Consider the following 25,966-nt stretch of genomic DNA (forward strand, 5'->3'; position numbering starts at 1 on the left):
TTTGGACGCGTACAAAACAGATGCTATCGATAGATATAAACAAATATGCATGTTCGTCGTGTCTTATTATTTTGTGAGTTTTTGGAACTATATCCTCATGAAACCTTGTGGTGGTGCACTTAATACAGTAAGTCTAGGAGAGTAAACTTCTTAATCCTAGATGTATATTTCCACTGTCAACTGTGTGTTTTGCTACAGCTGGATTTACATGCATGTGCAATAAAAATAAATAATGGAGTATAAAGTGTATTTCTTTTTCTTGGTACTATTTACATCTTCATTATTATGTATTAGGGATGTCAAAGATGTTACTTTTCATTGTTTTTCTTCCTTCTATAATCCTTAGTCTCCAAATGTTAATGATAAGACTCTTTCATCCACATCAAAATTTGTATCAAGTGTAAATTAGTACAATAGATATTTATCAAATGTAATTAATGACTTGCTAAATAGTTAATGATTTTACAAATAAAAACAAAGTCTTAAGTGTAAATGCTGGTAATGATATTTTTTTTTCATTCAACTTACAGGATAAGCGAAAGGAAGCCTTCAAATCTCATAAGGAACGTTTGGATGTTGATCAGAGTGAGAGAGAAAAGTCTTTCCTTGAGAAGTTGCATGAAACCCATGAGGTAAAGATGAGTTTTTCCCGTGGGTTACACCATAAAATCTTATTCACAGGATTGTGAAGATCTTAATAGAAATATTATTGGAGGAATTTGATAAATTAGTGATTACATGTAGCTAAAGATGATACCTGTATTGCTGCATATAGATCTGTCATTATATTTTGGGAGTTTCTACAAAAGTATTAAACATGTGATTAAGAGAATAAGATGCAAAAGAGTAAGTGTAGTGGGAATATATATACTGTATATGATAGAAAGTACAAATTGTATTTGAAGAAGAAAAGTTGGATTATTTATGTACAGGGAAAATACTACTGGTGCTACCCTGTTACAAGTACTGTACTGAAATTGACATGGTTATAATTCATGAAAATAGATTGATTGATGAATAGGTTTTGTTTTTTCTTAATTTTACTTTTTTTCCCGATTCAGGTATCCTTGAAACGTTTAGGTGACGACCATCGTGAAAGAATTGCCCTACTGGAGCGGCAGTTCCTTCAGCAAAAACACCAGTTTTTAAGATCAAGAGAATCTGCACTCTGGGAAATGGAAGAACGCCACTTACATGAGAAGCACCAACTGTCCAAGAGACAACTCAAAGATATTTTCTTCCTCCAGAGACACCAGGTTTTAACATTATTCCTTATTAAGTATTTCTGTAATCATGCACAGTGCAGCTATGATAAATTATATAAAGTGATTAAACTTAAGATAGGACTGAATCATGACTGTAGAAGTAGACTGAATTGAATATTATTTTTTTCATGTACATGTACAAATATATTATGATGGATCTATCCTTGGGATTGTTGAGTATGTAGTTATCCCAAACCATTTTAAAGGGTTGTAGCTATTTTATCCTGGAAGGATATTCCACTGACAGACACTCTCATTACCGGTAATTTTGTTTGTCCTCTGTACCTTTACCTTCATATTCATAACTCTTTCCATTCCTTTTTTTATTTATTTACCATTATTCTTAAAATCTGGATGTTTGCCACTTTTCTGTTCTCTTTGCCATCTGAGCATTCATTTTACTCTGTTAACCCTTAAAGCCTGGGTGACGTTCTTCTATGTCCTTAATTTTCACGGCATAGTTTAAATTTCCGGATGGGACAAAGTACTTTGTATAGAATATTTAATTACTTGACAACTCAACTCACACGTAATCTTTGTCTGAAGTCTAGTGGTCCAGTTACCCACCTGTTGTCAAGATGGATGCATGTCCTTTGACTTCTTGTGATCAACTTTGCTCTTCTATACCCTAGACAGTGCTAGTCATCAAAAGTTGCTTGATTTGAGTGACATTGATACGGGTAACGAAGACAATGATGGGGAGGAAACAGACCCAGATGATGTCGAGTTTGTTGAGGTGGCCAGCGGTGAGGACAGTGATACTGACAATGGTGCTCACTCTCCCTCCCCACCCTCTCAGCGTGGTCATGGTTGTTTTTATGCAACGTGTCTAAAACATGGGCATGTATTACATATTGTTATAAAGGGATTACTCTGATGTGGCCCAACAGTGATCCTAGAGTGAATTTTCTTCGCCATGATATCTTCAGTAACTATCTTGTGTTGCATTTCCCTCACATCAATCTAAGCTTCCAGGATCTAGGCTGGAGGTGTGAACATTCACCACCTGATACCTTCTTAACAGATTCTGTGCACAAAGAGGGGCATGTAGGATGCAGACCTTCAATGTACTGGTTGGTACTGCACTACTGCCCTTTATAAGGGAGCATTCTGTGCTATCAATTGGAGGTTTTGTTACTTCTATTCTCCCTGATTATACTGGCAATGGGTAATGAGTTACCCAAGATATATAATACATGGATTAAATGTGAAGGATTGATCATAATTTTTTTTTTAATTAAACATAAATCAGATGTCTCACAATCTGTTCCACCTCTCTTTGGAATGCTTGAACAGGCTGGAAACTGAAGTAGGGTAATCCTGAGTTGATGAGCTACAACTGAACACATGTTCATCTCAAAGCACTTCTTGTAGTAAGATTCCTCAGTCATCAGTATTTATGTAACTGATGCTCCTTCTATGGCCTGTGGCTGTGGTCAGAAATAAATAAATAATTAACTTTTTTCTGAATTGAGTTAGTAACTGGACTTGTTTAATTTAGCATGAGTCACAAACATCAAGGAACCACACCTGGAGTTTTCATTTCAGTCTTGTAGACCAAGGACTGTAACTGAGTCACTGATCTATATTCAGTTGTAAGCTGGGATTTTAGGATCACTACATAATATATCTCGCAATAAAGTTTTCATTGCAGTTATTCATGTCTTTCACCCCCCCCCTCCCTCTTCTCATTCCTTGATGCGTATGTATTCATTTTGACCCACCTTTCACTCCTTACATTTAGTCTTATCTTAAATATTTTGAGTCAAACCCCCTTGAATTCTATAACTTCTTCACATTTTATCATTTAACAACACAACCACTCCTGCTTTAGATCTTAACCTTGTAGACTCTTCCAACTTTTACTCCCATCACGTGTCCTAAACTTGCTTCTCCTCTGCACCTTTAGTTTAATTTCACAGAAAACAAGGACATGCATTTCCCTTTTTTTGCCTCAAAGTTTCAGTCACTCTAATGTCCAGATTACATCCATGGATGTTCAAACACGCTATTTTTCTTTGATATTGGAGTTACCAGCCCTATACCCATAGCTTAAAGCTTAGGGGGGGGGGAGATGTCAGACCTCAAATAGGTAACAGCTTCCATGCCCTTAGAGGTACAGTATATGTGAATATTTAAATTGTAATGTCTAAATTTGTTATTTCTTTATTAGATGCTTCTTCGCCATGATAAGGAACTGGAGCAAGTGAAACGGGTTAACCAGCACATGGAGGAAGAGCTTATTAAGAGACAGCAGGTGAGGGTTTTTTATTTTATTTTATTTATTTATTTTTTTTTTTTTATGTTTGGATTGGTTACGCTTGATTGCTATGGAAACAGTTAAATTTATTATTACAGTAATATCTCCATTAGCCATAATCCCCTTTAGCTATAACTCTACAATACCCGGAATTGAAATTGGCTCGGAATTTTTCCGGAAAAATTCTATCAATTCCGGGTTATTGAACGAGTTTCCGAGGTTGAAAATCAAGCTCATTTTCTTAAAAAATTCTGAGAAGATTCTGAGAAAATCTCTCCATTCTGGGCCTGGGAATTAATTTTGCAGGCATTCCAAGAGATTGAATCTTGCTCAAATGCATCCCCATGTGCCAGGGGCGTGGATTGCTTAGTTCATATTCTGCTACCATTGTAGAAGGTTATTACCTCGTTAGCTGTTGTTTTTGCATAAAATTGTGTTGTGCACTGCTGTATATTACTGTACCAGAACAATCGGCCAATAATACAGTGATAAAGCAGAGTTAAGAATGTAAAATGTGATTACAGTTACGAATACTGTATTATGCTGTACATTTAGTATGTGGAAAATGCTGGAATATTCAAGACATCTTCAGGTCATGAGACCCACTAATCCTCCACCCAACAGTGGGTGAACTGACATTGCATCACAAGGGCAGTAATATGAGACCACTAATCCCCCACAGCTCCATAGGAGTGGAAAGTACCAGTCTTCGTTGTAATACACTGCTTCATTCACAAGGCGCCTCGCACGCCCGTATCATATAGATTTTTAGAATTTTAAATATACAGTATTTAACCAGAGGATTATTCTAGTAGAGAAATAGTTTTTAATTTTATATTAGAACTGTTTTTACAGACTCCGGTATCAACATTTCTTACGTTTTTTCATAAAGGAATGGAGTCCCCATCATGATATTGTGTTAAAATATATTTTTTTAAGGATATATCATTGGAATTGTCTTGTAGAGAGTTTATTCAGGATAGATCATTATATCAAATTGATCTCTTAACACAATTTGAACAGATGCTGTAAAAAAAAGTTTACAGTTTTTTGATAGCAATGAATAATTTTGCTCGTGCACGCAGTCTAGATGTAATGGGAGAGTGTTTATCCGTGCCAGATAATGATGTTTAGTTTAGACTCTGAAAACTTTCTCCAACACCCAGAAACATTCTGGGGATGTGGGCTAGTGTCTGTGTGTGCAAGGTGTGAAATTTAGACTCTTGGAAACTTTTCCCAATATCCAGAAAAATTCCAGGGATGTGTTTCCATTATTATTATTATGTAATCAGTGACTCTGATAGTTTTACACGCTACCCCTCAACCGTCCAGCATCAGAGCTGCTCATGGTTAAAACTGCTAACATTACCAACACCTCCCTACCTTCTACCCACAGTGCGACTGAATAAATAACTATGAATAAAAGAAAGGGGGGGGGGGTGTCCTTGATATCCTTTTCTCCATAATAAATTAATTTTGTGTAATTTTCTTTGGCTTTATTCAAATCTGTGTGTCAACCTTTCTCCCCATCCTTCATCTGTTTATTATTATTATTATTATTATTCTTTCACCAGTTTACTTTCCTTCATTTGCATATAGCACTCATTTCCCTTTTCATAATTCGCACCATTCCCTCTTCCTATTTTTTTCATTTCTCTTCTCTTGTATACAATATACTGTACCTTAGAAGGAGAAAGCCTGAGAAAATGAAGTGGAGGGGAAGCATTGTATTTTATGTTTCTCTTTCAGATTGAAAAGAGACAGTTACCCAAGCGAATCCGCCAAGAGATGAAGGCACGTGAGCTCATGTTCCGCGAGAGCATGAGAATAAGTACATCACACCTTCCTGACTCTCATGAAGATGAGAAAAACAAACTTAAAAAGGTATAAATGGAATCATATATTGCTTTTACTTACAGCCTTAAATAGTATATTGAAAAATTATTGTATCATTTATACTTGAAAGTTATGTTTATTTTTTTTTCTTAGTTTGTAGAGTGATGTATTTTGTGTGTAAAGGAATTTCAGTTTTGTCAAAGGTGTATAAAAACAGTTCCAGGAGAATGAGAAACGTAGATATGAGGCAGAAAAGAAACGTGCTGAGCAGAAACATCAGCGGAAACTAGAGGAGCTCCAGGCAGCCTCAGAATATACTGTGAAGGAACTAGAACAACTTCAGAATGAGAAAAGTAGGTATCACTGTTTTATATTTGTAACCATGAAATGTGCATCACCCAACATCTTTGCTGACAAATTTCCTTTTTGCTTTATTTGGTCAAGTTTTTAACTAATTAAAATGCAATTGTATTAAAATTTATAATAGTTGAACTGTATATGGTATGTGGCAATAGGTCAGTCACTTGATTTTACATATTTAATCAAGTGTATATTGTCTACTTAAAAAGTAATTACTGTAAGACCTCAATAAATCGAACTTCAATATATCGGAATTTGCCTTTTTTGGACTCGGGTACTCTGGTCACCAGAAATACAAAAAAAAAAATAATATTTTAAAAAACGGGAAGATTATAAATAAAACTTATGAAATGAACAACACTTAATGCAGGGGTTCCCAAGCTTTTTCTAGCTTACCCCATCCAGTGTTGTCAACTATCCCGTGCGACCCCAAATCATTTCACTGGCAGACCCAAAGGACCCCATGACCTCTTTGCGCCCATACCTAATGAGCCTTCCGACCCCATTTGGGGTCGCGACCCCAGGTTTGGGAACCCCCGACTTAATGAATACTGTACAGTGGTGTAATCAGATTTGCTATAGGCCTACTGAGAACTAAGACACCTGAGTATGCAAGTAGGCTGGGGCTGATCAGGTGTTGCCACATTCGTCAGGTTTATTTATTGATTGATTCAGTATTATATTCTCATATGATTGGCCTCTTATGGTTTATGGTTCATCGTGATTAATATAACATCTTCAGCAATAGAGAAGAAATACAATACTGTATGTTATTTGTAATATGACTTGAAAATACTGTAAAAGAATAAGCTGTATTAGGTTATTTACTCAAGATACGTTCATGTGAGAGCTTTCAGCAGACCAGCTTACAACAGGGGTCACTATAACACACTGTATAGTATATGATATGAAGATGCCTTCCTAACAAAATTATTTACTACCTTTGAGTGTTATATGATAGCTCAATTTGGCTACTTGTACTTGTACGTTTGGTGTAAATGGGGTGAAAATGGTCAAGAAAATAAAAACTCGAGATATGGCTTCACTCACAAGGTGTGGGATGCTGCTGTATGATGGCAGAGTTTCATTGCTATATCATTCATATTTATGGAGTTATTGGGGGTTTTCTGACCCCCCTAATCTGTGCCGCCAAAGGGTAACCTGTCGGTGATTGCTGTAAAAAAAAAAAAAATTATAATAGCCTGAAAAGGTCACTAAAATTACTCGAGATATTCAACCTTGACAACATTTCCCCACTCCCTGCGCAATCTCGTCAGAGATGGAGGGTGTTACACGGCTCCTGAGCTGCCCGTATCTCAAAACTAACTTTTTTAATAATAAACAATTAATATCACAGCCACTTTTATTATCTATATCAGTGAAACAAAAAGCAGATAAAAGATAAGCCAAGACTACAAAGTTACACATTTTGATTTTTATTATCTTGTAAAGGCTTTTCTTTTTTCTTTCCCTTTTTTCCCAGAAAATTTTTGCAAAAAAAAAATTGCTATTTTTTTTTCTCTCAAAATTCAGATAAAAAAAAATATATTGATTCGTAGTTGTCAAGAACGAATCTTGTTGTCTTTGGAGAAAGAGTTTCATGTTCAACAAATCATTAGTTATGATGGTATTAACTTATTAAGTAATGATAAATGCACTACAATAGTAATTATTAAGTGATGATAAATGCACAACTGTACTGTACTAATTTACTAAGTGTTGAACACAGATGTTGTGGTAAGCCAATCAGCTGTTTGCCCTTTGTAAACAAATGCCTTATGGTATTCAGTGTGGGATTCTTTTTTCAGGAAAGCCGAGTCTTTTAGGATAATATTTTATTAACCTGGTACCAAATTAACCCAAATTATAGGAGAATTATGGTGAAAATGTTTAAGGAATCTTGGGGGAGAGGGGAAGGGAGCCACCCACCAATGCAGCAGGCAGAGGGGAGGGGAAGGGGGCTTCCCCTCCCCCGAGTCCTCCCAGATATACACTCATCTTCCACATACAATATACTCTGACACTTGTGTGTTCTTATTTTTATCTTTATAGTACTGTACAGTATACAGTTTTCTCTTTATTCATAAGACAAATTTTGTTGTTACTTACATATAACATTTTACAGTAAATAACAATCATCTTGGTGACAACAGTTGTTGACAACCGGACTTAAGTGTGATTTTCAACCCACAGAGTTCTGTTTAATATTTTTTTTATTGTTGATGTAATATTCTTTTAATAACCTTGTATACACTTAAAAACCTTAGTTGTTGAGTGTATTAATAACATAACAATAACTGATTTTCTTTAAACAGTTCAGATAAGCACTGTTATCTCCAACCCCCATATACAGTGGTCCCTCGGTTAACGAACGGTTCGGTTAACGAAATACCTTCCATAAGAATCTTCAATTCGATTAACGAACAAAAATTTGATTTACGAAATCCTTACGAACATCACGTTTTGTTGTGAGCATCAGCTGATCAGCTGATGGGCTAGTCTGCCAATTCAGTAATCTGTTCTATGTTTACATTCATTTCCAGTGGAGTAAATATCAATAAAATTGTGCTCTTTAATATTTTTGCATTTTTTATATTAAAATTATTAGTCATTTTAACATTTATTTAACATATTGATAATATATGCAGTACAGGGAACTAGTTTGTTGTGCGCCCATCAGCTGCTTGACTCGGCCACAAGGCGTCAGTTGGGCTCTGTTGACAGTGGAGTGAGCATCTATTTTGTTGGTGTCTTGAATATTTTAGCATTTTTCATTTAAATTATTGGTCATTCTGAAATTTAGTTAACATATTGATAATATATAGCGCAGTGCAGTGTTGATTTAAAGAAAATAATCTTGAATTACACCTAGTGAACTTAAAATTTTATTGGTGAAATGACGGCATCAAGCATGGGTCCCCTGGAAGGTGATTTCTCCCCCATCCCCACTTCCTTCTCTTCTCCCTTCTCTTCCACCCCCACTTCTAATTCCCATCGTCATCATCAACTAGGAACCTTCTACATGCACACCTCAAAGTAAATGTACTTTACTGCATTTTTTTTTTTTTTTACTTTGTATGCTTTTCGGTGAGTTGGAACCAATTACCCAATATCCCATGAAACAATGGATTCGGTTAACGAACGACCTTCTGGAACGAATTGTGTTCGTTGACCGAGGGACCACTGTATTCGCATTTTTCGGACTGGGGTCTGCCCCAATTATTCCGATTTATCGAGGTTCTGCTGTATATTAGACTGTACAGTATGATGGTTGAGCTGTACAGTATTTATTTATTTGTTTATTTATTTTATTTATTTATTTATTTTTTAGGAAAAATGTTGATGGAACATGAGACAAACAAACTCAAGTCTCAAGACGAGGAGTATCAACGTGAGGTACGAGAGTGGAAGGAAAATCTCAAACCCCGGAAACAGGTAGATACCCATACAGTCCATTACAGCCTACTAACCATTATTAACCTTTTATAGTCCTGTTGTTGGTATCTGTCTGGCTGATAGTCTTGGCTAAATTATTAGGAATAACCATACATTGTTCCACTTAGTTCTGGATGATCTTCCTTGATTTTTATTGATTTTATATTCATTTTGTTACTAGCTATTATTTCTTGTGGATTTCTGAAAAGCTTGCGAGTTTTGTTTGATACTCATAAGAGATCATTATTGTATGTAAAGCTTTTTAGTAAGCATTTGTTGATTTTCCCACAAACAATGATATGATGCTTGCATTTATAGTCCAACTTATGCAGTTCAGGACATCTTGTTCTCAGGAATATTGTTTGGTGCTGTTATATGCTTTTTTTGTGACTTAAGTTGTTACTTTTTGAATTTTAATAATTATTTTTGCCAATCTTTAATGAACCACAGTTAACATAGATTAAGAAGGATGCTTTATCATTTCCCATCCTCATTTAATTGCAAAGTCAACCATACTTAGTCAATCTTATTTTTAAGTGTCTCAGTATTGTTCTGTCAGTAGAGGAATTCCAGTTCAGTGATGAGCTCAGCAAATGATATTTAAAAATTATATACCTATGCTTAATTTTTTCTGTGATTTTCTTTATTACATTACTTTGATACATTGTTCTGTTTATAATATTTGTTCTGTATTCTCACAATGGTCAGTGGCTGGTTAAGTTAGGAAAGTTGTTGTATAGGAACGAGATTGCTGCTCAAACTCAGCATCAACTTCTTGCTTAGTCACCATACTGCTGGAACTGTGAGGGGCTCAATAGGGTTTCAGACTTTCACTGATGCATGCCCACTCACGCTTAATCATGATTGCCTTGGATCTTCCACAGTTGTCAATATTTTTTAAAGGTCCTTTACCGAGGTTGTTTTTTCAAAAAGACTTCATTTCACATTTTAAGGTACGGTAAACCCTCGAAGATCCGGACCTGGTAAATCCGGATTTCGGAAGATTCAGACCAAAAAAAATTGGTTCTGGGCTAAGAAGCATTCCCAAAACAGGGTGAAGGTAGTTTTAGGCTTAAAGTTTTTATCTTATAAAATGTAACAGACTAAAATTAGCAGAATATTGCTTGCATTGCTGGAATCTTTGCAAGACGGTGGATAATTTGAATACTGAATAGACATCATATATTTTGCACAAGAAATAAAATTTTTAGTCCTTTAGTGAAGTACATTTAAGTACAAATTTTTCAACTCGTATTTTTGGGTAGATATTGGGGTGGTCCAAAAACAAAAAAATTTACACAATTTATGATTTTGGATAACACATATCTGTTTTTTTCTCGCCTGTTCATTGTGTTTTGCAACTGAGACCTTGTATGCTGTGTCAATTTGAGCTGTAATGTTCACTTTACCTGACAACGATAAATCAATCGTGTTATTCATGTGTTTGGCTGACTGATCATGTTTCATTATTTTCTGTGGCAAATACCTCAAGGCAGTCACACTACTTTTTGTTCATGACAAGTCCCCACCAAACAATGAGCTTGGAAAGCAGAATAAAGCATTTGCCTCATCACAACCACAGAGCCATTCACATTTCTGGTAAACACTGATGTTAAATTGTCGTGTATATTCTTTGTTCCTGCTTGTATTATTCTGTTGAATGGATAAAACTGGTGTAGGTCTTCCTTTTGCTTTGATTTCAGTCTTTTCATTTAATGTCAGCTGGGAAAAGTTGATGCTTTGCAATTGCTTCACTCGATTTTCCATCGTCAAAGGGTAATTAAAGAAAGCACGACTTAACTGCACCGTCCGCACGCAATGTAAACACGAGACTGAGCTGCGCCGACTGCAGCTCATTGTATCCAGATGTGGTGTCAATTAATAACAGACATGAATCGTACAGCAACTCTGAAAGTAACTTAAATTTTGGTCTGGTTTTAATGAAAATTCACTTGGTAACGTACTGAAAATAACATATAATGACTTTATTACGATATATTTGTTAGTAGTGTATTGTTCTGCTGTGTGTCTGAAGGAATCATATGCCTGGCAGTGAGTGTCTGGGGGACTGCAGCTCTGAAGTTCCAAGGCACGAGCCGCCACTGCGCACACACACACACACACATACACACACACACACACACATACACACACACACACATGGGAATTAAGACAACAAGCATCCAGTGAGGGTCTTGTGTGACTGCATGGAGGCGAATTGAAAGATAGCTGTTGACGAGGTTATCGCTTGGCAACACTGGTGCATGTTACCACTACTTTCCACTCCATCTCTCTAATCACCCACACCTTTCTGCCCATTTATACTTATACGTATCACAATCTCCCTAAAAATACTTTAGTTTTCGTGTTTATTCAAGACATTTTCAGGTCATGAGACCCACTAATCCCCTACCAAAGAATGGGTAACCTGACATTCCATCAGAAGGTCAGTAATAAGAGACCACTAATCCCCCATCCTACCTCCACCTGACATTGAGTTCAGGTCAGGTCAGGTCAGGTCCCCCCCCCTCAAAAAAAATAATATATAATAATTTAACATTCATCTTTATTCAAGACATTTTCAGAAATTCTCTCGATTTTCAACTTCGGAAAATTTGTTCCTAAAGCCGGAAATTTTTGGAAAATTCCGGCTTTGGGAATGATTTTCCGAGCAAATTTCAATTTCGGCTATCAGAGATTTCCGGGTTTGAGGGATTCCAGCTAACGTAGATATTACTTTACAGTCCTGCTTTAACTACAATCTGGCCTTGTAAGCTATAAGCTTCTTGTGACGGGAAGCCAATATCTCCTACATTGTTTTGTGCAGGTTTACTAAAGTAAGTGTGGCAGTGTATCTTCGATGCCACGACTTACATTTCACTCTTTGGTGAATATATGGAAAATCAATCTTGGTCCACATCTTGGAAACCATTTCATGTAGGGTCACCTACTGGATATGGTGGTTTACCTTAGGATAGATCTGTGTGACATTCCACACTGGGGTTGGCTTTAACTTATATTCAGAGAGAATGGAAGAGATCAGTTAGGTGAGGAGATGCAGGAGTCTAAATGTGGAGGGAAGGATAGTTAGGGATCGGCCGAGAATGGTGTACTGGAAGAATTTTTAGTGTGCATGTCTTACCTGAGCTCTGTGGTGCAGCTATATTCTACATGTCATAAGACAAACATAACATTCAGGTTAATAAATGCTGAATATATATGCTCTGTGTGTGTGTGCATGCATGTAATAATAATAATAATTAACGGTTTATTGAAAAAGTCGGCAGCCCGAAGGCTGAAAATACTATACATTAGACAAAAATTACTTATTACATGCAAAGACATGGGGTAGGTGGGTCATTTAACAAAAGCTTTCATTACTAAAAGAAGAAGGAACAATGATTGAACATACAAATTATTATAGTTTACTGTTGATGGCCCGGGCCTGGGCTGGTCATGGAGACACCAGGTGGTGAGGTGTTCACGTGGTGTAGTAACTCTTCCTCGGGTGTTGATATGAGGGACCTCACGTGGTCATGGAGACATTGGGTGGTGTGATGTTCACGTGGTGTGGTAACTCGTCCTCGGGTGTTGATATGAGGGACCTCACGTGGTCATGGAGACACCAGGTGGTGTGCTGTTCACGTGATGTAGTAACTCGTCCTCGGGTGTTGATATGAAGGACCTCACGTGGTCATAGAGACATCGGGTGGTGTGCTGTTCACGTGGTGTAGTAACTCATCCTCGGGTGTTGATATGAAGGACCTCACGTGGTCATAGAGACACTATGAGTGTTGTGGTGTTCACGTGGTACAGTGACTCGTCCTCGGGTGTTGATATGAAGGACCTCACATAGTCATGGGGACACCTTGCGGTGTGGGGTGGTGTCACAGTACCTCACTGCGCGGTGATGTTGTGTTATCCCGTAGTCAGGGGCATAGCCGGCCGGCCCTCTGTTGTTCCCAGGGTGGACGGATTAGCACATCCTTGTCAGAAGATGGTGGTTAGTTCCCAGTGGTGCTTATCTCACTGGTGGGTCGCGGCTTTCACTGGTACTGACTAGTGCTGAATTCACTGGCTTAAACACTGTTCAACACTGATCCCACTTCTTTCCGAAACGAAATTGTAACTTTTGATTATGTAGATATCCCGGTGGTGAGGATGGGTCGGGGAGAGGGACTTGGGGAATGGGCCGACATTGGCCAAGGGGGGCAGCTGCGTAGCCGGAGCAGTGCCTGAATAGGTTTTGACCCTACGGTGGTCAAAGGTGTAGTGTGTGTGTGTGTGTCTTGTATGTGTATGCCCTTGCGGCATGTTGTGCATGAGATATTATCCCATGATGCATCACATGTGGGGAAGATGAAAAGTGTGATAGTAGCCTCATATGTGCAAACGTTAGCCTGGTACAGTTCAGTATATAAAGAAATTTGACTGGTATAAAGTAATCATGTATGTGTGAAGCCAGTATAAATGAGGGCAATCTGTATTGTTTTTCATGACATTTATTCTCCCAGATATCTGAAATACCTCGCATACTGCATTCTGTCTCCATTCAAGCTAAATCTCCATATACAGTATAGAATATTTGTCTAATTTGGTCTTATTCTCAATCTAAAGGTTGAAACTTCAGGCCCCAGGGCCCCAACTTGTGCCTGGAATCTCAAAACCAAATAAATTTGATAATTATACGGTATGCCCGGATAATTTGCGGATTTTTATTTTGTGGTCCTCTATTATTCGCGGATGACACCCTGGATGTACCCAAGAATGTCTGTGGGTAGTTTTAAAGTGGCTGGCAGTTTTGCGGCTGGGACAGGAAGCCTTTCGTTCTAGAGAGTAATTTTCTTTACCTGTATTGTAAATATATGTGTGTGTCTGGACACACACACACACACACACAACTTTTTCAATAAACCGTTTATTATTATTATTATTATTACACACACACACACACACACACACATATAAATAAATAATAATAATGAGAAAATCCTCTCACAAATAATCAGAAACAAATTTATTAAAAATGTGACAGTCTACTCTCAAGTCCATGCTAGCAGACTTGTGTCTCAATAATAATATGCACCCAACCCCATTTTCTCCATAAGCCCGAGGTTTCACAAGAACACAACTATCTCGTTGTAACAGAAATGACTGTATATACAATCCCCCCCCGTTCCGCATGGTCAGCAAATGTTATTCGCGGATTTGGCGATTCGCGGCCATTTTGGGAACCTGAACAAATTTGAAGGGCCTACTGCATTAACCTTCACCTTCATAACAAGGCCCTAAAGGGTATCACCTCTTTCAGAAGATACCCTTAAAAGCTTGAGAGATTTATTGAACATGTGATGCTGCAACCCTATAATTTGTTGACATCAGTTACAAAGCCCACAAACCTGATCAACCACCTCAGATCTCAGGTACACTACACAGTACAGATGTGATGTGATCCCGTATTAATCTTGTGGACAGTTAATTTTTCTTTCTGTAATATTAGAATCTTATATAGGGTTCCTTGTAACCATGCCATCCTAGGTCTTATTCAAGTTTTCAGATTATATTGTGAGGGTGCTTATGGTGTTAATAATTCCCTAGTGTTCAGGTAGCTACTTTGCAACGAGTAAGACAAAATCCATTTAGTAGATCAGCATGTCTTTTATTAGGTAATTGTGTCTACAATGAGAAGTCAGACCCAAGGATACCAAGACTTTATCGTGATTTGTTTAGGCGAGGAATCTCAGGAAAGTTTTATATCAGATGTTCACATGGATATCCTGCCTCGAGGATTTCAACTATGCCCACAACATACTCTGTCAAGGCTTATTTCATGATCCTTTATTTTCTGTTTCAAACATATTTGAAATCCTCTAAAGAACTGGATAGCTGGCTATTAAATTTATTTTTGTTTGGTTTGAATAATATAAGGTTATTTTTCAGATCATTCTCATTTCTCACTAATTCTCAAAAGTCTGATCTCCACACCTCAGGTTTGAGTGCATTATAACCTGGCACTTTATAACTCATGTCAACAAATGAAGGAATTTGAGCATTCCTTGTTTACAACAAAACTCAAGTATTCATTTATTTAGTGTATGGTACTGCCTTGGCAAGTGGACATACGTACTGTACTTCAGGACTCAAACGTGAAGGTGAAGGATAATTTGATTACTAAATTTAATCAGTTTTTAAATCCCAATCAAGAGTTTAGGCCTTTTGGCCAGGGTTAATGACCTCGAGCCTTACGGCTATCCACATTTTGCTCAACCTTGACTGGGTTATGAAACAGAAATTCAGGATGAATCCTTCAAAAAAATATAAGGTGGAGACAGCTCATAAGAGAGCTGTAATGCCTGGATCAATAGTGAGAAAAGAAAAGGGAAGTACAGCATGCCCTTAAATTTTGCAGGGGTTTGGGTCTCAAAATGGCCGCGAATATCCAAATCCGCAAATCTCATTTGCTGACTGGGGGGTGGGGGGGGGTTACATTTTTACTCGTGGGCAAAGAAATGTATATTCCCTTTGTGTTTGTCCTTAGGATAATTATTTCTTTTACCTGTATTGTATATATGTGTGTGAATAGACACACAAACACATACACACAAAACACATACAAATAAATAACAATGGGAAAATCCTCTCACAAATAATCAGAAACAAGACAACAAAATGTAGAAAAAATTTGAGTCTACCCTCAAGTCAACTCCGTGTTGACTGAGTTGAAATATTTTCTACATTTTGTTGTTTTGTTTCTGATTATTTGTGAGAGGATTTTCCCATTGTTATTTATTTCTGTGTGTTTTGCATGTGTGTGTCTACATACACACACATATACAGTACAATACAGGTAAAAGTAATTACTGTCTCTAGAACGAATTGCTCCCTGTCCCAGCTGTAAAAATGCCAGCAACTTTAAAACTACCTTTAGACACTCTTGGGTACATCCTGGGTGTCATCCGGTAATAGTCAAGGTCTGCGAATTTATAATCCACGAATTGTCAGGGCATGCTGTATTAGAGATTTATCCTCTTGTGAATTGATTCAGTCCTGAGGCTGGTTATCCTTTCACTTTACCTGGCTATGAAATTAAAGGTTACGGGTAGTTGAAAGTGGAAAGATTTATAACCTTACTGGGACACCCTTTATGTGTTTTTCCATTTACAGGCTGTATAATTATTGGCATTACAGTATATTGTCCTTGGGGTGGTTAATACTGCTGTTGGGATTGTTGCATTAGTCATGGAATTATTCTGAGATGGGAAACACAATAAGCTTCATAATTTCAATGTAGACCATGTTTTCATTGTCTGCTTTAGTGCAGTATTACATAGAATCTAAAGTAGTACGGGCAAGTTATGGAAAACATGGTCAACCCCCCAAAAATTACTTCGGAAGGTATACTGTTGCAAAAAATAAAAATAAAAATATCAGTGCCTGGTCAAGCATATGCATCCACCATCATTTCAATTTAGTTTTTCCAAAGTTAGTAACTGGTATGTATCAGCCACTGGCCAGTATGTGTAGACACCTGAGGTTTTTTTTTTTTATTATTAGATCAGTCTCAGTTTCCATATGCAAAGAACTTGTCTAATACTTCAGACAGGTTGTTTGTAATTGTCACTGTATATGATAAATGTATTATAGTACATATAAAGATGACAAGGAAATTTTCAAGTACACAACCTGATGTTGTTTGTAAGAGCATTGCTGCACTGGAATGCATCTCAGTTATCATCATCATTATCAACCAAACTAAGCAGGCTGTTGGACAGCTCGTAAAAGTTTTAGTTAAACTGGACTATCAGTCCCTCCATAATTGTTGCACAGGGACTGGAGAAGGACTTTCATGCTGATTGGATCTTTGCACAGAGAACACATCTTGACTACCAGGTGGATAATACAGTATTTCAGAATACAGTAGCATGATTTAGGGTAAGATTCTCTGTAGGACGTGTTCTCTTTTGACACTGTTCAGAGGGATGGCAAGGATAATGCATGAATTCAGTTTTCAGTTTGCATTTTATTGTAGTAAATTTTTTTCTGTTATGGCTTCTCAGTATTGTAGTGCCAGCACATTTTCACTCATTTTCTTGTTTGATTATTACTTGATAAGGGTTTCCCAATACAGGTATGTAAGTAACATGACACTGAATACTTTATAAAGGCAATTTGACCAGAATAATTTTAATGAAATTAAGTGGTATCATGAGATAAGCAGAATAGTAATTAATAGATAGCTTGGATAAAGGCAGATAAAAAATGGTGTAGCTCTGTATATGTAAAGGATAACATTAGGCAGTGTTTGGAAGAGAATGAATTAAACAGACCAAGGTACTGTGAGTTGTACTACATGTAACAAATTGGACTACGTTGATAAAAGGTTAAACTGAAGTAGAGATTTTAGATTAATCTGGATGAATTAACTCTCAAGCTCAATCAAAGGTGACAGTGAAAGTGTTTTGTAGACAAATAGAACATAGATGAGAGAGATATGAGTGAGAATAACCTTTTGGGAGATTTGTAAAGATTATTACAATAAAGCTCCACTGTTTGCAGAATCACCATCCTCAGATTCGTATACAGTATTTGTTTTGTATGTCACTGTATATCTATTCACTATCTGCATTATGTTGCTCCTCATTTCTTCAATTTATTCCCACTGTGCTTCACTCGTGTGTTTTTGTGCCTAGCACGCCACGTGACATGGAACCCAATTATAATGTAATACAGTAGATCCTCGATATACTGCGACTCGATACTTTGCAGTCATTATTTCGTGGCATCCCAAATAAGTTCTGTTTCCTTATTGGATGGCCAAACTCCTATATTTCACGGGTTAAGCCAAGAAGAATGTAAGTTACAGTAAGTTGACCACCGTATTCAGCACTGGGTGACAAGTGTTTACAGTGTACAGTAATGTAGAGGGTATTTTGTATTGTGGCTGAATATTTCATAACACCCTACAGTACTATTGAGAAGAAGAGGCATGCTGTTACTTTTGATGAAAAATTAAAACAATCCCCTTCATATTCACTTGAGAGCCACCCTTTACCTCTAAGCAATAGATTCCCTCCTCATTTAGAAGTGTCTCTCATGTTCAAGTATGCAAGTGGATACAGTAATTTAAGGTAGGAAACAGATATTATCACAATGTTCTGACTGTATGGTAGAACTGCTAGGAGACAAAATTATCACGAGTTGGTGAGAAATCAAATAAGTTTACTGTACCTTGAAAGTATTCTGGAACATATCTCAGTCATGTTGCTATCTTGCCAAAATTAGTTTAATGTTAATAGTTGGGGTTATTTTTATGAAATTTTTCTCATATAAATGGGACTGTACTTGACTTAAAAGCATATAAAACTTTGAACAAAACTTTTTGATTGAGTGTTTTGAGTGAAAAAAAAAGGTAAATGAAAATATTGGAAATGGTGTAATACAATGAAAAATATGAAAATTTACTTCAACAAGCCTCTCTCTGTCTCTCCTTCCCTCCTGAAAAACAAATCAAACAAGCAAAGAGAAGTCAGAAATAATGTTATTTGTTAAATTTAGGCCTCTAGTGATAGCCACAGCTCATTCCCCATTTTTAAAGCACATTAACGTATCCATTTTCACCATTGATCAGCTGGCTAGCCACCTGGTCCTTTTCCTGGTACAGTACACACTTTTGGTAGGTATTGTTATGGGTGGTACAGTGGTACCAACTTGGGTTTTATCCTGGTACTCTGGTTTCCTCCTGTAGTAACACTGGATAATGAAGGTTGTATGTATGGGCTCCAGAATGTACCAGAACGTGAGTCAGTTTTGGTCTAGAGTCTGTTCTTAAAGAAGCTCACACTCAGCGCTGTCACCAACATTGTCTGAGAGGTTATTCCAAGAGTTCACAACTCTTCAAAAAGTTAGCTCTTAAAATTCTCTGAACTTGTGGCATCCTTAACTTGAAGCTGTGATTGTGATTGTTGTACCCACAATGGGTTAACAAATCAATATTTTCAATATGGCAGACAATAGAGACCTCAGTCCCCCAGTAAGCAGCCTGTATCACAAGAGTTGCCTGGCTACAGTCTCTGCTTGAAAATAGGTTTTCAGGATCACTCCATCATTTTTCTTTTTTGTTAAGAAAATCAGTTAGGCCTACCATAGATTACAGTACCTGTGGTAGTCCATAATACAGTCCTAACACTTTTTTTTCCTGCTGATTACATGATGGGCTGAGACAAGAGTAGACATACTCATTTTTCCTTCATTTGTTTTTTATTCATTAATTGTTGCTGCTGTTAAAGATATTTATGTTGCGGTACTCCCCTTTTCCACAACAATGCCCTATAATTTGGTTTATATCAGTTGTTCACACGAGCTAGGAGCACTACCTTCCCCAAAATTACTAGAAACCATGATCACCACTCACTCTTGAACACTTCTTTTTCTTCAACACATTTGCTATTGTTTCATTTCAGGTAATATTGTGTGAGTTAAGTGCGTTTTAAAGTTTTAGGAGCTAGTCTGAGCCATGATGGTTCAATTTGCAGGTGCAACCATAATGAATCAAGTTGAAAATTTTTTTAAGGTTTACATAAATGTCTGTTTTTGTTTTTTTATAAGTAATAACTAGTAATACAAGTATTTACTAGTTAGTTTTGTGAGTCTTAACTAGTAGTTATTTAAACTTTATTTATTACATGGTAATACATTTTTCAGTAGTTTAAGACATTCACTTACCTATCTGTAAAGTTAGGTACCAATTCATGGCCTGATGGACTGTAGGTGCCCCTGGCATAATCCAATGACCCATAGGACAGGAGGTGAGTGTTGTATCCACTCGGCTGCCTTTCACGGTAGGATTGCTTATAAGACTTTTTTTTCCAGAATAGAATTCAAGTGGAAATTGGGATTTTCTTAGATTTTTTTTTTTTTTTTATACTGGAACTTAGTGGATATACAAGTTTTACTGGGGATTAAGTGTGCAGACAAAGGAATAATTTAATGGATACTTTAAGAATGTTGTACGTAAAGGCAGAGTGGGCCTACATCAGACAGGCAAAATCGGTGTTACTTCCATTTAATTAAAGTGATAAATGGCTTAGCATAGTAAGCGTCTGCTTGGACTGTATTTGTAAGGAAAATTTGGTAACCTGTCATAGGTGAGGAAGAAAGAGGAATGTGTATGGGTGTTACATTGTATATTGGAGGTTGTGGATGTATCAGACATGAAGAAGTAAGCAATAGCAGCCTGCAGTATTTGGATTTATAAAAGATGTATGATAGACTAAATAGAACTAAGATTTGAGAAGCATCGGTTCCATATTTGACATTTGTGAAAATATTTAATGTCTTTTAGGTTCATATGATGAAGTGACTTATAAATAAGTTCAGTATACAGTAATGGGTTTAATGAGATATATTTTTTAATTTGTGTTTTATTTCACTTCAAAAATTGATTCACAGACTTTGTCGCATATTTTATGAATACAGTATAGAATTTGACATTAATTCTGTATTTATTGTATTCTAAATGTACAGATAGTTATCTTACAAGGTTGCGTAAAAGTAATTATTCGTATTTTTATATACTTTCGTACAACGTATTGCTCCTGTGTTGTCCTTATGTAAATAAAATTGTTAGTGGTACATGCAATTGTACTGTATTCATCTCTGAATAGGTTTCAATAGTTAGTGAATTACCAGTCAAGGGGGATTTTTTTTTTTTTTTTTATAATCCATATTTCTAATTGAATACTGTACTATGTTGATGTATTTTATATAAAATCTACATTTGAGGGATTTTTTAATATTCTTCACCAATAGATGCAGGGAAAGTTCTGCTTATATGTACTGTAGGGCTCTTGTCTTGGCAGCATCACTGTCACTTGCTGTTGTGTGCATCTCATTTTGCTAAGATAAAATATCGTACTGTACTATAATTGGCTTTGCTAGTAACTGTTGCACAATCACTGCATGTACAAAGAAAGATGCCTGTTGATACAAAGCATGATGATAATTTACCAACAGCTTAAAAAGTTTTGATAATTTTTTCAAGGTCTTGTGAAATTTATGAAAAATTTATTTAAGTTGATGATTATATTTGATTTATGATTAATATAGATATTGTATAATATATCCTCACTCTTTTTTGCCCTTCAGAAATTGGAAGAGGAATTTGAAAAACAGCTGAATGAACAGGAGCAGTTCTATGGAGCTTATTTGTGTCGTGGCCTGGGTTCTAGTGTGACTCCTTCACAATCAACTTCCAGTCTTGCTCGCTCTAATACATCCTAGAACTAAAAATTGCCATCTCCACCAATTAGCCTAGCTTTCAAATTAATTACAAAAGTCATAAATCTGAAAGATATAGTGAACTTAATGAGAAAGGCATGAAATGGAGTTGGATACCCATGTTTGTTAATATGTGGGATTTATATCCAAGTGCTGTATTTAGAGTCAAACAATGAATATGAAGCACTTACTTTGACCAAGACACTAAAATTTATTCATTTTATTGCTCTAACTTTCATCATAAAAACTTGTTTTGTGTTATTCAGTGCAAGTAAACGTCTATAGGAACATGAGATACTGTATTTAGTTGGAATTGATGAGTGACTTCTCCAGTGTATCACTTCATTTGAGTGTATCTTTGAAAATTGCCACAATGTAATAACGGTCTTTATATCCACATTGATTGTGCCTATTACAGTAACTTTTTTTATAGAGCATAAACCATTACTTGAATCAGCACTTAACTTTTTTGCTTGGCCATTGTTCAATACTTGCTGATTTGAAACAGGATAATTATAATTCCTGCTGATTGCCCCTGACTGTATGCCAATACATATAGTGAACCAGCAAACCAAAATCATAAGTGATTGGAGTATTCTGCCGTGACAGGTGAGCTGAATTGATAATGGCTGTCAAAATTATCCCATTCTGATATCCTAGAAGATCTCAGGTTGGCTCTGCTAAGTAAGAATTGTGTTATCTTTACATACAGAGTAATGTAATGAATCAAAATCCCATGGATAGTCTACATTACCTGTTTTGTATCCTATATTCTTTGCATTAGATTCAATTTTATGTATTTTTTCGTAGCAACACCACCACAGTATCAAAATAATTTTTGCAGTTCAACAATAAACTTTAAAAAAAATTTACTCATGTTATTGACAATCACTATTGTTGTGTGAATATATTGAAGATGTTATTGGGTCAATGCATTGTAGCTGATATACAACTTTTGCAATATTTCCAACTATTTATGTGCAATATACAGACATGACAAAAGTTTTGAAGTTTGAATTTGTTTTTTTTTTTCTATTTTTTTTATGGTATACAGTACTCATAATGTGTTAAAATGTGTAGAACCCTGTATGACTAAAAACAATTGACATTTAGGAATAGGGGCAAAAATGTAACATTTGTTTATATATACTGTATATTGATAAACAAATTTAAAATTTAATTTTTTATTTTTTTATTTTAATTATATAAATATTGGCTGCACAAATTTAGGGTCAGATGTGCATTCATGAGTGCTAAAATTATATAAAATCAATTAGATCAGTAGTGGTGGTTCCCCCCCAAAATTGTAGTAAATCACAAAGAGAATACTTTTTGCACCGAGTATTCACATGATTTTGATGTATTGTCTCGTTAAATTAAGGTCTCAGTATTGTTTACCAAAATATTTTTGTTCACAGACTGTGGGAAACGTTTTACTTATTTAACAGCACAAAGCAGGAAATGAAGTCGGTGTAAAGAAGGGCTAGTTCATATGAGATAAGTATAATCATGAATGGTCTTTTATAGTTTTAAAGAAATTTGTGGAACATTTGAAGGTTTTCACAATAATATGTATATTTAAAATTGCTTCCATATTGGAATGATTCAGATGAGAAGTTTTATAGATGTAATGTTATTTATGAACCCCACATCAATTGTATCCTTGACAAAATTGTGCCTAAGCAATCCATTGGGCTGGTGGAAATGCAGCACACCATCAAGCAATGTTTTGACTCACTGGCTTGAACCATTAATGATCTCCATCCCAAAATGTCAGCTCCATGTTCATTTTACTTGACCTTTGTTAAAAAAAGCAGTATTGAGTTTTCTGAATGGATGTTGTATAATCCAGTTTTGAAAAAAAGATTTACTAAGGAAGTTAATGACATATAGTGGTATACATGTAATTTATTTACAAAGTGATAAATAAGATCATGTTTTGTAGGATAAGTAGGTAATACAAATACAAGTGCTGTTATTGTTTATTCATTTCATAAGATTCTCTGTTAAAGCAGGATGAGTACTCTCTTGTAGGTACTAACCTCGAGTGCAGTAGTGTCAATTGCTCTGGGAGACACGTGGTTGTCATCATATTATGAATGTTCAGTATCCTGAAATCCCCAACCACGACTGGGTACTGCAGTTGGAGAGAAGAATGTAAAATGCTCATAGTAATAGCTCTTAGCTTTATAGTTCCATAACATTTGTAAGAATGGTGAATTGTATTATACTGAAGCATTTTCACCTTGTCTTCTGAGGTAGTTTTTTTTTTATTTTTATTTTTTTGCTTTGTAGATAATTTTTTAACTCGCCTGTGTATATCCTCTGAAAACTGCACATCACTTGTAAAGATAATTGGTTTGAATATTAATTCTCCTATAGAATACTTGTGCGATGAAAGTTATTCTGTATACCACAATACAGATTATCAAAGGCTTGTAACTAAAAAAAAAAAGTCACAAAACATGATTATTTTTTCTTGATAATTTTACTTCAAATAAGTTTTTGAATTACTTGAAGTTGGTCATCCCTATGATGACCAAGGTATTGATGTTGTGGAAACTGAACCGGTTATAATGTAAGAAAATGGAATTATGTTTGAAAAATGCTTAACATGCAACATTTACTTATTTCACATTTAACTGCCATACCTGATACATGTACCAGTACTGTACATGAAAACTTAAGTTTAAACATTTGACATATTAACTGGATCATGTGTTGTGTCTACTGGGCAAAGTAGAATTTCAATTACATATTCAACAAGTATAAAAGTTGCCCAGAAACAGTTTGGTTACGTTGCCTGTGATAAAGTTAAGACCTCAAATTTATATTAGTTTGTACATTGCACAATCTGATTTCTTAAGATTGTGCAGTTGGCTGATGTATGAAAAGCCTTTTAGTGAGGAATAGAAATAATTGTGATGGATATATTTTTTTTTTTCAGACACTTTGATGCTAAAATAAATTCTCTATTATTCTCAAATATGGAAAAACTCATAAGTAAGGTTGATATTTCCATACCAATCTGAATCAAGATGTGGTCCATCTTTTACATTTTGGACTCTTACATTTGCCTTTTATAGAATCCATTTACACATCTTTTTGTACTTAGAAAATAATAATTGACTTGAACAGAGTACTTTTTATCAGTCATTTGATGTTAATCACTTGAATAGATTTTGAAGTTTTATGTGCATATAATTGTACGGTAAACTTTTTCTGTTTTACAAATCGAGAAAAATATTTTATTTTTTTGTAAAATCTTTATATTGGTAACAATTCCATCCTGCTCGGGTCAAAACTTGTAATGTGTGGATGTTTACTTTTATGACCCTTTAATAGTATGTAGGTTATCACCTTTGTCAATTTTGATTCTTTTGTCAGATCTTATTGCTTATTTGATATGACTTTTTGTTAGTCCTATATAGTTATTGTAATGTATGACTGTAATATGTTCATTCACATGAGCGTCCATTTAGGACAAGTGGAATGTAAAAACCAATGTAAGGTAAGTTTACATATATACTTGTTGAAAAATATAATGTGTAAAGAAATAAATTGCTTTATTAAGAAATAAGTTTATTAAATACCATCCTACTCCCTTTCTTATGTGGTATCCCACAGGGTTCTGTTCTCTCACCTACTCTCTTCCTTCTTTTTATCAATGATTTACTTCACACTAAGACTAATTCTATCTATTCTTACACTGATGATTCTACTCTTCATTCATCTTCATATTTTCCCCTTCCCCCCTAATTCTCAAAATAGAGTTCATATAATTTCATCTGTCAATGCGAATCTGTGCAGCATCTCCGAATGGGGAGGTAGAAACTTGGTTAAATTCAATAGTATTAAAACACAATATTTGCCAATTACAATATATATATATATATATATATATATATATATATATATATATATATATATATATATATATATATATATATATATATATATATATATATATATATATACCCGATTTACGAGGTCAATTGAACCCACGGGGTACCGCGTAAATGGAATAACAGAACATATGGGATTAATTCCAATAGAGACTGGCCCGACCCCCAAACTCCACTTTTTCAGACACAATACCTACGTTGTAGTAAAAATAACATCTTAATTTTATGATGGTATGCACACACAATTAATAATTAAGAGAAATATCAATAATATTAGGTTTTTTAACACTTACATTAGTAGAAAAGATGGCTGGGCACACGGGGATGGGGGGGTTGGTTCCGAGGCAGAGGGCAGATCATTGGCCCTCACCTGTATCACTTGTATCAATTGTATTACTATCCACCACAGAGGCTTGCAGGGCCTCTTTGTCAAACCCCTCAAAGTCCATTAAGTCCATATCCTCACTATCACTGACTTGGGCTGGCTGTGGTGGGTGGCGGGTGAAGAACTCGGTAATGTTTTGATGACCGGGGAGACCTTGTGCGCATCCTGCCCGCCCCGCTTCCCATGTATATGAGTAGATGCTCACAGATAAGTACATACAAAGTAAAAAATAAAATGCAGTAAA

At 35.8% G+C, this 25,966-nt stretch overlaps 1 protein-coding gene across 11 annotated transcripts in view; it reads left to right on the forward strand.

The window, feature by feature from the left end:
* The window catches only part of LOC121859130 (serine/threonine-protein kinase 10-like), an 86,172-nt gene extending 61,163 nt beyond the window's left edge, over positions 1 to 25,009 (forward strand). For 5 of the 11 annotated variants that reach the window (XM_042355839.1, XM_042355838.1, XM_042355847.1 and 2 more), the window contains 8 exons: positions 531 to 632; positions 1,062 to 1,256; positions 3,439 to 3,522; positions 5,275 to 5,409; positions 5,579 to 5,714; positions 9,053 to 9,156; positions 16,984 to 17,046; positions 21,301 to 25,009. In XM_042355839.1, the coding sequence (XP_042211773.1) occupies positions 531 to 632; positions 1,062 to 1,256; positions 3,439 to 3,522; positions 5,275 to 5,409; positions 5,579 to 5,714; positions 9,053 to 9,156; positions 16,984 to 17,046; positions 21,301 to 21,435 (954 nt within the window). In that variant the 3' untranslated portion in view covers positions 21,436 to 25,009. Of the gene's footprint in view, positions 1 to 530; positions 633 to 1,061; positions 1,257 to 3,438; positions 3,523 to 5,274; positions 5,410 to 5,578; positions 5,715 to 9,052; positions 9,157 to 16,961; positions 17,089 to 19,890; positions 19,962 to 21,300 lie in introns of all 11 variants that reach the window. The other 6 variants (XM_042355841.1, XM_042355846.1, XM_042355843.1 and 3 more) reach the window with 6 other exon arrangements.
* Positions 25,010 to 25,966: the final 957 nt, after the last annotated feature.

Source organism: Homarus americanus, unplaced genomic scaffold, assembly GCF_018991925.1.
Source record: "Homarus americanus isolate GMGI-L3 unplaced genomic scaffold, GMGI_Hamer_2.0 scaffold50924, whole genome shotgun sequence".
Taxonomy (NCBI): Eukaryota; Metazoa; Arthropoda; class Malacostraca; order Decapoda; family Nephropidae; genus Homarus; species Homarus americanus.